General features: G+C 45.2%; 2 protein-coding genes across 2 annotated transcripts in view; one reads left to right on the top strand and one right to left on the bottom strand.

Annotated features, from left to right (window-relative positions):
- TIAM2 (TIAM Rac1 associated GEF 2) overlaps positions 1-12,635 on the top strand; it is a 113,493-nt gene that overhangs the window by 57,397 nt on the left and 43,461 nt on the right. Inside the window, exon 14 of the mRNA XM_082856050.1 lies at positions 12,405-12,508. Within this exon, the coding sequence (XP_082712176.1) occupies positions 12,405-12,508 (104 nt within the window). The remainder of the gene's footprint in view (positions 1-12,404; positions 12,509-12,635) is intronic.
- Positions 2,219-2,993, bottom strand: LOC309972059 (small ribosomal subunit protein eS1-like). Its single transcript, XM_082855497.1, has one exon. The coding sequence runs from the start codon at positions 2,946-2,948 to the stop codon at positions 2,265-2,267; it is 684 nt and encodes a 227-aa protein (XP_082711623.1). The 5' UTR covers positions 2,949-2,993; the 3' UTR covers positions 2,219-2,264.

The following is a 12,635-nucleotide window of genomic DNA, read 5'->3' as shown; positions in this document are numbered from 1 at the left end:
TTTCAAACAATTCAGTTATGATTTTTGCAGCTTATAAATTTATTTCTGATCCTACAGGACTCAGGTCTGATTCTCTTTTTATTAATTGTCCAATCCCATGCAAATCCCTTTATCTTTTATCCTTTTTTTTTTTGCTTTTTGGCCATTAACCACCTTAACATGTTACGGGACAATGTGACAAAGTTCAAATTATCCAAGTTTATTACTTGTTAGTAGCTCTGGGAAAATTTATTTGCTAAGAGACATATGCAGTTGTCAGCAAAATTATTTTGTCTTCTGTGAGGAGCCCTGACCAGCTGCCCCAGGACGGGGGCAGATGCTGTGCCACGTGGAACAGTTTCTCGAATGTCCCTTCCTCCCCAGAGTTTCCCAACGGGCTTCTGAGGGAATCCGGAATTTCCAGTGAAGCACTTTGAAGCTTCTAAACAGAACATGCTATTGTCAACTTTTCTGCCTTTACCTTTTCCAACACTAATTATTTACTCCTAAATTGCTATTTGTGACTCTAATTCTGACTTTCATGTTTCGGTTGATGAAGGACCACATCACCTTTCTGCGAGGTTTAGGCATCTTTGTTTAGTAGTATCCGCAAAATTATTTGAATGTTTACTGAATTTTGTCATTATTATTTTATAAAAATGAGGGAAAAAGGGACCTGAAAAATGTTGATAAGAAGCCTTGGTTTCATAGCTTAATACCTATGACCCCAAAATGCCAGTCGTCAGGTGTGTTTGGGCTGGTGAGCCTGGAGCCCCCTTGGGGATGTTCTTTGATCTTCAGCAGGTCATGTGCTTTCCCTGGGGAAGGAGGAGATTAAGATATGTGTCAGGTGTGTTTAAAAGCCGAGGTATAAATAGGAATATTATAATTTGTTTAGATCCCTGGGAATAGAAGTCTTCACAGAACGTATAAACTCCGTTTTCCTACTTTTAGGATTGTATTCTGTAAGCAGTAGGGGGGCTGCCTGCATGTCGCCTTGGAGGGATCATGGGCCCTTCCTCCTCTGAGCTCTGAAAGCATTTTGTCTGTATACCTGATGTGGAAGTTAAGATTTATCGCCTTGCAGTGTCACTCTGTGTGCTTGTCGTAATTTACGTACTGTTTTCAAGAGACTGAAAATCCCTTGAAAAACAGGGCCTTTGAGGAACACAAAGGTGTTTTGGACGCAGCAGCGAGCACGCTTCTTGGTGAATAGCAGGTGTTTCACTCAGCTGTCTGTTAAGTGAAAGGCAGGTGATAGGCGTGTCTAGCAGGGAAAGGCGGCGTCCCAAGTGTGGGTCCTGGGGGATAAAAAGCAACCTTGGAGTGTGCCTTGAAGCTTCCCAGATTTCTTTTTATAAATCTGGTCTCAAGGGAATTGTGCTGAGACTTCCTCAGAGCTGAAGGCTCTGCTCACTTGCCCACGTGCCTGAGGGACTCTGGGATGGCCCGTGACGTACACCCCGCTCCAAAGAGCCTGACTGCTCTGCGCCTTTAATGCGTTGCTTGGTGCCCGTGGGTTTGTTTTGACAGATAAACCAAAACCTGGGCTAAAAAAGAATAGTAACATCTGTATCCCCGGTAAAAGTCAATGCTGACAGATGTGTTTTAAGTTTAATTTGGGGGTACTAATGTTTATAAAAGACAGTGGGTCTGGGACCTGGCTTCTAGCTCCAGGCCTCATGCTTGACCTTGGGCAGGTTATTCTAACTCCTCCTTTTCTAAATCCTCTTAAAATGAAGGATCGGATAAAAGAGTTTAACATTTTTTCTTTTTCGAAAATTCAGTTATTCAATATGATTAAAGCACCAAGTTAAACAACTATAGGAATGTGCATTTATTTTACACAAGTTTATGAAGTGAAAAAAGCAAAGTAATGGATCAAGCATTCCATTTGGTTTTGCAACATATCTCATTACCTCTTTAAGTAGAATCAGGTCTTGACCGCTGGAGAGAAGGTGTTTGTTAAGGCTTCGTCATAATAACAGGCTGTCTCAAATATAAAGATCACCAGGAACCTTTAAAAGCATTAATCATCTGTTACATCACCCTATGGAGCAGAGACGTGTTATTATCATTTTACTTTCACAGCTGGGTAAATCAAGGCACAGAGACACATTAAGTTGCTAGTAACTTGGACAAGGTCATGGTCAATCGTAGATAGGGAGAGAACTGTATTTTCTTGTTTTTCCCTCCATGTAGGGGAACTGGATTTTTTTTTTTTTTTTTTTTTTTTAAGTATCACAAATGAGGTCTTTTATTTGTCACCATTAAAAGTCTGATTTTTAAACAGATTCCTGGACTGGTGGCTCATATCCATCAGCTCGTTCAACTTTAGCACCTGTCTCGTCCCCAGTAGCTTTTCCAGAACTACTACCTTCACCATGTAGCTCCATGAGTTTTCCCAATTCAAACTTGGGCTTCTTCAGCATTTTTACTTTTCTAACAAAGACATCATGGAGTGGATAAATAGATTGGCAGGCCTTTTCTATGTCTTTTCCAATGCTGTCTGGAATCAATTTATTGACCACCTCTTTCAAGTCATTTGTCTGCACCTCTCGGGTCATGATTTCCATCATCTTCTTGCGGATCTGGCGGACCTGCTGGTGCTGGGCATAAGAGGTCTTCCGAATCTGATTGTTGCGTTTTTTAGTAAAACCCACACAGAAGAGACGAAGCAAATAACCATCAGTAGTCTTGACATCAACGTGAGCTTCAATCATGGTCTGCCATTTTTTGACCATGGAGCACATTTTGTCACGGGTAAGATCCATGCCATGGAAATTAGTCAGGCAGTTTTTGCCCTGAACATCCTCAGTAATAAGCTTGAATTTTCTAAATGCAACTTCATCATTCTGCAGATCAGCAAGGCTCACTTCAAACACACGACCCTTGAGGCCATCAGATGCGATTTTGGTTCCTTGAGTTCTCGTGACTAGTGTTTTCCCAATATTTCTTATATTGAACATAGCTGGTGCTTTCACATCATACCAATCTTTCTTAGAAAATGGGTCAACCGCGAGATCTTACGGGTACGGGGGCGGGACGCGCTGTCTACATGACCTTCGATCTTACGTTCTTCCGGCCTCAAGAATCGGGGAACTGGATTTTAACCACTTTTTTTTTTTTTTCCTTTTAAATATTCCTCTATTAACATACGTAGAGTAAAACCCAATAATAATGTGTCCTGCAGTACAGCAAATTTAGATGTAACTGCATTGATAAGGGCCCTTGTCTTCTTATCTGGGTCCTTACCTGGGGACTGGGGGTGGCGATTAGGAGCTAACTGCCTTGTGGTCATTTGGGGCTTGCTAAGTGCAGGGAGAGGTCGATTGTTTAGTAATGGTTTTGCTCTCTTTATTCCTGCACCTTTATTTATTTAGATAGTTCACACTGATTTTCATTAACCCTGTAGTAACGCGGCTGTATATTTCGTGTGATTTGGTTCTTTGGAGCCCACTTACGATGGAGTTCTGTTGTAACTCTAATTTCTCTCCTGTAATATCTGCACTGATATCTTTACCTTCTTTTTAAAAAGTTAAGTTTAATTCACACACCATAAGAGTCACCTCTAAAACTGTACACATCAGTGGTTTTTAGTATATTCACAAAGTTGTACAACCATGACCACTAATTCCAGAACATTTTCATCACTGCAAAAAAAAGAGAAGAAAAGAAGCCCGGGTGCCCTCAGCCGTCCGTCACTCCTTCTCCACTCCCCCCTCCAGCCCCCGACAGCCATGCCTCTGCTTTCGGTTTCTGTGGATTTGCCTGTTCTCTTTCATAGAAGTGGAATCGTACAATATGTAGCCTGTGTGCCTGCCTTCTTTTGTTTAGCGTGTTTTCTAGCTTTATCCATGTTGCTGCGTGACTCAGTACTTCATTCATTCATCCTTTTTATGGCTGAATACTGTGCTTTTTTTACTTTAATCCCACAGAACAGTAGCACTTCCTGAAAGGAGGTGGTCCTCAGGTTTCCTTTTTTCTTACAGCACATCCCCCAATAGAAACTTGCGAGTAATGAGTTTTTAGGGTTCTTCTCAGGGTCTCTATTTTGATTTTAGTGTTTTAATTTTATTATTATTATTTTTTCCTTTTTTGCCGCACCGCGCAGCATGTGGGATCTTAGTTCCCCAACCAGGGATCGAAGCCAGCCGTGCCCCCTGCAATGGAAGCACGGAGTCTTAACCGCTCGACCACCAGGGAAGTCCCTCAGGGTCTTTAAATAGAATTCCAACTAGGTAGTTTGTAAGGATTTTGAACTTAAATTCTTCTTCATCAAAGTTCTTTAAGTGTCAGAACTACAGTGGTGTCTGTTACATGCCCCTGAGTATAACTGTGACAGCTGCGTGGTCCTCCCAGCTCTGCGGGGACCAGTTTCTGGTGGAAACGAAACTCTGGCTGAAGATCCTGTTGCCTTTGACTTTGTACTTTCCATCAGGGACCCGGATAAGTTACCACGGGAGGACCCCTGCACAGCCATAGCCTCCTGGAGCCCGAGAGCACGGGTGCACCTACATTTCCCCCTCCTCTTCCAGGAAGGCCTTTCCCTCCCCCATGTTACAATGAGCGTGGAGGTGGCCTGCAGCACGTTCCCACCATGAAAACACCCGCCGTGTTCCTGTTCCTCTAAGTGTTCTTTCAGTTGCCGAGGATATTTACTGCAAGATAATTGAATCAAATCATGGCAGCCTGCTATTAAGAAACATTTACCACCAGTATTTACTTCTCTCTTTCATCGCCAGAGACCTTGCATTGTCAAGAACAGTACCAATTGGAACGTGACCTCAGGTCAAGTGCACTTGGAAGATTTATGAAATTACATTTTTTTCTGGCATGACATTTATGTTATGATAGAATTTATTTCTTTGCAAGCATACTGCTGCCTTGAATTTCCTTGACAAAAGAATAATAACAATAAAGAATTGTAGAGTCCCAGATACCTTCTGAAAAGTAGATCAATTTCTATCTACATCAGAAGAACATAAAGTAATGGTGATCTGTTTGTTAATGGTACAGGTTAGACTTGACTAGCCTTTGAGTGTGGTCAACAAATACGGTTATCTTTTTCTCTCATTGAGTAGTCCTTCTGTTATTTCGTTTAAATGGTTTGATTTTCATTCTCTTTCCCTGACCGATGATGATTGATATTTGCTTGGATGACAGAGCACAGCAAATGTCACTAATGAAAGATGTCACACACCATTGCATCTTTAAGTAAAAGCATGAGTAAAATCTAGGGACATCTGAGTTAATTAAGAATAACCAATGCTATACAAAGTTTGCAAATTGATATTTAAAAGTTGAGAGATTTTTGAGCTTTTCTGTGCAAATGAACTCAATGCTCAATGTGCTCTTGACACCAAGATAAACTATGTCAAAAGCATTAATACAGAATTTATATAGTGTGTGAAGCTTGGAGAACTGAAAAACGATTGTAATTTTGTATTTACAAAACGCTATAACCTTCTACTGGCAGCCTTGATTTACCAAAATCTTTACCTTTTCTTAAAATTACACTCACACTTTTTTGAGTAACACAGATACATCAGATGAAGGAATTGAATTGGATACTTTCTAAGATTCTTTTCAGATGTAAAATTCATTGATTCTTTATAAGCTGTTCATTTATGGAATTACATAGTAGAGATTCTGAGAAATTGAATAGAGAAATTGAACAAATCAAGTAGATTAAGAACATAATTCACACCAACTGTGTATGTGATGGGATTGGGCCCGTTCTGGGTGGTATGGCTGTAGATCAAACCGTGAATGTAAGTGCAGCTGGCCCTCTGTATGTGTAGGTGCTGCGTCCTCGGAGTTAATCAGCAGCGGATGGAAAATACTATTCTGTGCTGTAACGGACTTGAGCATCCTCAGATCTGGTTTCCCTGCGGGTCCTAGAACCAGCCCTCCTCGGATGCTGAGGGATGACTGCAGATGTAAAACTGACTGCAGATGTAAAAAAAGTGTCAAGGATGTACACCTTTGATGCCACAGGGCGTTATGTGGTTGAAAACTTAAATCATTTATTATTTACTTGTAACTTCTTTGATATTATTTTTTACATTTTTTTCTCAGTCGTCTTCATAGAAGATTATCGTTCTGTAGTTGTCACCTCAGAGGGGGGCTGAGGGCTGATGATTCATCAGATAAAACATTTTTGATCCCAAGATGAGAGTCCCAGTTAAATATGCTACATTATTTATTGAAATGCTGTCTTTTAAATTGCTCTGGTGAGTGTATTTCCTTTACTCAGGAAGTGAGGGCGCTGATATTCCCTTTGCACCTGCTCAGGGCTGTGTGCTTTTTGGTGCATTCGGTGTCCTCTGATGTCATTGACCCTCCCAGAGGTGAAGTTGAAGTCCTCGCCGTGGAGAGGGGCAGAGACAGTTCTCAGCGGCCGAGGCACTGCCCACCAGTGACGTTTTGGAGGTTTATGGGTCTGGATTTTGGTTTTCATAACGAATTGGGGGAAGGCGGCACTTAGTGTTTGGGGCCGTGGTGCTGGCTGTCCTGCGTGTTTAAGTCAGTCCCTCACACTGCAGACCTGTTCTCCTGGACATTCATGTAAGTGAAAACCGTGGTGTAATTACTCGAGCCATGAACCAGCTCCATTTTACAAGTGAACACAAATTATTTTTTCCCCTCAGCTGTAGGGTACTTTGAATTTTATAGGACTGCATCAACCCAATAAATCAATGGCAGTTTGACCTTTGTTTTGTTCAGAACTTTGTCAAATGTCTTTGCCGTTTGGAAAATCATGTCTCCCCGTAGGTGTGATGGCAGCACCCAGTAGGCATTTAAATCTCCACCAAGACACCCCGGCCTGGGTCTGTGATGAAGCTGAGATATTCCCTGTGATTCTCTGTGGGACAGGCTTTGCACAGCTTCATCTCTTTAAGGCCAACTGGCCCGAGACAGGGGAACGCAGTCAGACTCACACGTTGCATCAGACCGAAACTTTCTGGACCACCCAGTTCCAGGAACTGACCTGGGGACTTTCCACCCAGCCCAGCCTTCCTGCCTTTCGAGGGGCGGGACTAACAGTCCCAAGACTGATGCAACTGGCACCAGATATTGCCACAATACCCGAAAAGACCGCCAAATAAGGAATACCCTGTGCCCTCCTGGATTCACCACACCCCTTTCCCTTCTTCCCCTATAAATTCTGCCCAAACCCTCGCCCGGGCGCGACTTCTCTGGCCCCTTTCTCTCGGACCAGTGAACCTCGCCCGGGAGCGTCCCCAAATAAAGCTTGTTTAAGCTCTCCTCCGTTCCTGGGTGCCGTTCCTTACAGTCACGGTTTCTAGAGTGTTTGTACCCTAGCATTTACATACTGAAATACATATTTTTTTAAAAATTGTTACTTTCCATTTATTTTTCTCCTTGTGTTACTATTAAGGCATATATTATTTTTTTTTGTGAAATTATGTGTGGAGATAGATTACGTTAAGAAAGAATTTTATTTCAGGATAGTAAAAGTATATATTATCCAAAGGGGGGCTTTGGAGCTTATAGTATTGAGAATCAGTGTACAATATGCTTTGAAGCACAGAAAGTGTAGTTTCAAAATAATTCCTGTTCTCATTGCCTGTCCTTTCAGTCTCCTTCAAATGAGTCCTCAACCCACAAACTGAAGCAGAGCTTTTCCTGACGCTGTGACTACCATCATTTATTTCTCAAAAAAAGTTCTTACTGTATTAAATAGGGGGAAACAAACGCTCTCCTCTCATGTTAGTTTCTTGTTTTTGGCCTCGGGATTGATATCTTCTCGAGATTTTAACTCAGTTCCTCTTACAGTTGCTGTTCCTGAGAACACAGTGGCATGCTCAGACTTCTCGCCTTTCTGGGAACCAGCTGTCTGGCTGCCGCCCGGGGAAGAGCACGTTGCCCGCCCTCCTGCAGCTAGAGGCTGCCTGGTGTCTCTGGGCGCTGCTGGCAGCCACCTGGGTGGGTGTCAGGGCCTGGGAAGGACTTGTTGCCTCTGCCTTTGCTGCCTGGTTGAGTAAGGAGGAAGCAGCCAGCAAGACGGGGTGATGGGATGGCCTCAGCCAGATGAGCCCAACATCCTAGCTGCCTGCTGAGCAGAGAGGTTCCTGAAGAGTAAGCAGCAGGTGGGAGATAGGCAGGGACGCCACCAAACCCTCTTCCCGACCCCCAGTGACACCTGTTTCCTGAAAGTCCCCTTTGCACACATCAGACTTAGCACCCAGATAGCCTGCTGCTTCTTACAGGCCTGGGGGAGATAAATGGCAAAGCCCACACTCCTGCATATTAACTGTGCTAAACTGGATTTGGAAGTGACGTAAATGCAAACTTTGAATTCACGTTGTGAGCTGTATGGGCGAAGCAACCTTAACTTTAGCATTTATCCTAACGTTTCCATTTTTAAGTTGATAGCCAGGATGTTACTTGAACACGTGTTTTGACCTTTAATTATGAAGGGTTTGGGGTTGCCAGTTACTTGGCCGACTGTGATACCTGTGGGGTCTGTACTGATGCCCAGAACAGGAAGACACTGAGTGACTAGGGCGTGTCTCACCTGAAGCCCCGTGTTTCCCTTGTTGTCTGTGGGGAACTATAGGGTGTGCAGGAGAGTGGGGGGCGGTCACCTTCTGGGATAGCCTGCCCAGTGTGTCGTCACTCTCCAAAAGTGTTTGTTTTAAAGGAGGAAGATGTCTGAGGCTGGTCTCATGTACGGCATCTGACACAGGACCTGGTACCCTGTGGGTGTGCAGTGCTCAGCCCCCATCCGACCAGGGGATAAATAAATGGATCGAGTGGTCCCCACGGAGGAACAGAGCCTGTGACGTGGAAAGTCGCGGCTCTGCTCACTCACGGCTGAGTAGCAGCTCATGTCAGCAGAGTTAGATGCTACATGTTTCAGATTGCGAGTCCTCCCCCCAAATTGTTAATTTCCACAAGGAATGAGAGGAGAAAGACAAAAGAGTGTATTTACCAGTTATAAATAGATGACTTGGATTTGTAATTTTGTTATTTTTCATTATTTACAATCACGTTGGCTAAAGACTCTTCCGGAGTGCGTCTGACCATCTGTCCTGCAGCAGCTGAGCCCAGGGTGGGCGGTGTTACGGCCCTGGTAACACATGCCCCGTGTTCCCTGCTAGGGATCCCGTGCCCCAACATGTGTCCAGTGAACAGGGCCACACGGAGGCTCTCCCAAGGTGGGAAGGCAGTTTTGGGCTGGGAGGGGAAGGATGTATTTACTCACTCTAGCAGCTGGCGCTCAGGATGTGGGCAGAGTGTAAGTGGGGCTATGCCTAGGCATTTGGCGCCCAGGACAGGATGTCAGCGCGGTGCCTGTTGCAAAGAGCTTTGTAAATAAGGATTCGAATTTTACCGGCCTCCACTTTTCTTCTATTTCCAGAACCTACTTTGTTCTCTTTTCTCCTCTAGAAAGAACGTGAAGGGCACACTGCTTTTTACAGACAGGGATGCAGGTCCAGTTGAAACGTGAGGCTCCTGGACCCAGGTCCGCAGCTGTGGATGCTGTCAAGCTAGGCTTCCTCGTGCTTTGCCGTCTCCAGGACAGCACGGGCGCCCTGCTGGTGGGGTTGGAAGGGGAATCAGTCACCCCCGAGGCTCTGTCGATGCCCAGCTGCCTGTCAACCTCTTGAAATTTGGGTGGCGGAACAGCTCGAGACGTCCTATCTGCAGACCTGCCTTCTCAGGGGTCCCCGGGGCCAGCCTCGGTGGGAGCTGGGTCCTGTGATCCTTCCTGTCCAAGCCCTGCCTCAGAGAGGACCCACGCCACACCAAGGGCCTCCCTGAAGTTAAGGGGCTGCAGAGCCTCACCGATTCATAGTAAAGCCTTTGGTCCTGGGGTGAGCAGGATTTTGAGAGGAAGGGCATGGCATGTTCTGCTAGCAGGAAAACACTTTGCCTTTGTAAGAGGTGAAAGGTGGTTCTGGGAATTTCCAGCGTTTAAGGAAGTTCCAAAGTTGTGTGAATATATTGAAGCGATGACTCAGAATTCGCTTCCGCTTTTGACATCAGCCATGTTATTTTCTCCAGCATATCCATCTGGCGCCTCCGGGCTCCAAGGCTCCTTGTGGCCGTGCCGGCTCTGAGATCTTCAAGGGACTTGAGGTCGCTTTCATCTTTGTATCCCCAGAACGTAGTACATACCTGACACAGAGCAGGCGCTGTAGAAATCATCATCACGACTAAATGCATGGACTGTGTGTTGTATTTTCCTGTACTTAATACAGCTCTTTGGAAATATTGGAGCTTTTTATTTATAAGGTAAAGGCAGCAGTAATGCAGATCTGACTCTGTTGCCTAGGTAATGTATTTTTACATTGCGTGGCGTCGGTGGCATCGCTCTTTCTTGATTTCTTTGTGCTTCTCTGGCTGTTGCTTCTCTCTAAAGAGACAGGTACCTCCTGTCCTGCACACTGTGCCTTAGCAGCTCCAGGGCTCTCTCCCTGGGCCTCTTGTTGTCCCATTCTGCACATGCTCCCTGGAGGCACCATCCATCCCTGTGGCTTCACTGCCAAGTGTATGATGAGGGCTCCAAAGCCACATCCCTGTGCAGACCTTTCTTGCACTACTGGACTTGGGGGGTGTGTTGCACTGGGTGGCCCACATGCATCTCAAGATCAGCTTTGCCAAAGCTGAGCTTGTGACTTCCACTCCCAGCCCGTACTCTCCCCATCTACCCAGTCACCTAAGACATAAAAGCCTTCCCACCTCCCTTGTCTGTATCTCCTTATGTGAAATAGGCGGCGTGGTCCTTTTCTGGGCAGGGTTAGGGTGTTAGAAGAAGTAAAAGGAAGAAGAAATTGGAGCTCCAGAATTCTGTAGACCATTATGACATTTTCTTGAGGTCTCCTCTTGTGTAGTGATTGGTGGTATCAGCCTGGATCATGGACCAGCATTTCTGTCCATGAGTTCCAACAACCTCCTAGGGCTCCCATAGCTTCTAAAGGTCTCCTGGAGACCACTGTCCTTGCCTCCATCATGCTGGATGGTTTGCCAATGTCTGTCCATGCCTTTTCTGCCTAGATCAACTCAGACAGGTATGAGATTGATGACTTCTTTTTGTGACTGACTGAGATCAGAGACCATCTGGTTTCACCTAGTTGAGAGGATAGTCTACCAAATACAAAAATTAGAATGAAAATCTGTGTAATATTTTTTTTTTTTTTGCGGTAAGCGAGCCCCTCACTGCTGTGGCCTCTTCCATTGCGGAGCACAGGCTCCGGACGCGCAGGCCCAGCGGTCATGGCTCACAGGCCCAGCCGCTCTGCGGCATGTGGGATCCTCCCGGACCGGGGCACAAACCTACGTCCCCTGCATCGGCAGGCGGACCCTCAACCACTGCGCCACCAGGGAAGCCCTGTGTAATATTTTGATAGAGGGTGGTCTTTCCATCTTTCTTGAATTTGTTAATTTGAGAACCACTGGAAAGAACCGTTGAGGATGGCATATGTGTATAAGTGTAGGTTGGAAAGGCACATGCTCTGCTTACCTTCTTTTTTTTTTTTTTTAAATAACTTTATTTATTTATTTATTTTTAACTTTGGCTGCGTTGGGTCTTCGTTGCTGCGTGCAGGTTTTCTCTAGTTGCAGAGAGCGGGGGCTCCTCTTGTTGCGGAGCACAGGCTCTAGGCGTGCGGGCTTTAGTTGTGGCATGTGGGCTCAGTAGCTGTGAGCTCGTGGGCTGCAGAGCACAGGCTCCATAGCTGTGGCGCCTGGGCTTAGCTGCTCCGCAGCATGTGGGATCTTCCCGGACCAGGGCTTGAACCCGTGTCCCCTGCATTGGCAGGCGGATTCTTAACCACTGTGCCACCAGGGAGGTCCCATCTGCTCACCTTTTATATTGTTTCTTAACCCTTACTCTGGAAGTTAACAAAGGTTTACTGTTCTTGGGACTTTCAATTTAGGATGTGGTCGATGCCAGAAAAAGAAGAATTATGCTCGCAAATGAGCACTTTGTGGACTGTAATAAGAATCTATGGTGTTGCATCATTGGTTTACCCAGATATCCCTGGTGATTTTGCCCTCATTTAGCCAAAAATAAAGGAAGGAAAGTACCAACACTGTATAATAAGTGTACTTAGTGAAGTTTGCACAGCAGTGACAAGAGTGGCCAGGCATTTAAGTCAGTGTTTTGATTGGTCATTGGCCTCCTTTGACCAAAACAGGCAAATGCTAAACAGGCAAAACAGATGCAAAACAGGCGGATGCAGTGCTTCTTCACTTAGCCAGAGCCCGGATCTGTTTTAGAAGACCAGCTATGCATATGGTAGTGTCAGTATCACTACGGACAATGGTGTCCTGCCTTCTAGGGTGTTAGTTAACTTTTTTCTTTCCTCTCTTTCTCTGAGCCTCTAAGTCATTCACTACTATTCTTTGCAGATGGCCAAACTCGCCTGTTTTTGTCACTTTTCATGCAGATTTCAGCAATGTTCCTGACATCACAACTGGCCTGAAAAGGAGTCAGACTGATGGCACGCTGGACCAGGTTTCCCACAGGGAGAAGAAGGAGCAGACCTTCAGGGTAAGATGCTGCCCCAGATCCCAAACAAGGGCCTGGCAGGCAAGTGTTGATTCCCACCTGCACCTGAGGTGGGGAGAAAAAGATGGAGTTCTCCTATCCCTAGGTACAACAGTCAATACAAACATTT

This window comes from Leucopleurus acutus (genome assembly GCF_964270905.1).
Source record: "Leucopleurus acutus genome assembly, chromosome: 15".
Lineage (NCBI taxonomy): Eukaryota > Metazoa > Chordata > Mammalia > Artiodactyla > Delphinidae > Leucopleurus > Leucopleurus acutus.
This window is presented reverse-complemented; position numbering and strand designations above follow the sequence as displayed.

Bases quoted from the DNA above. Each gene is read 5' to 3' on its own strand.
- LOC309972059 (XM_082855497.1), bottom strand. From the start codon at position 2,948: ATGTTCAATATAAGAAATATTGGGAAAACACTAGTCACGAGAACTCAA.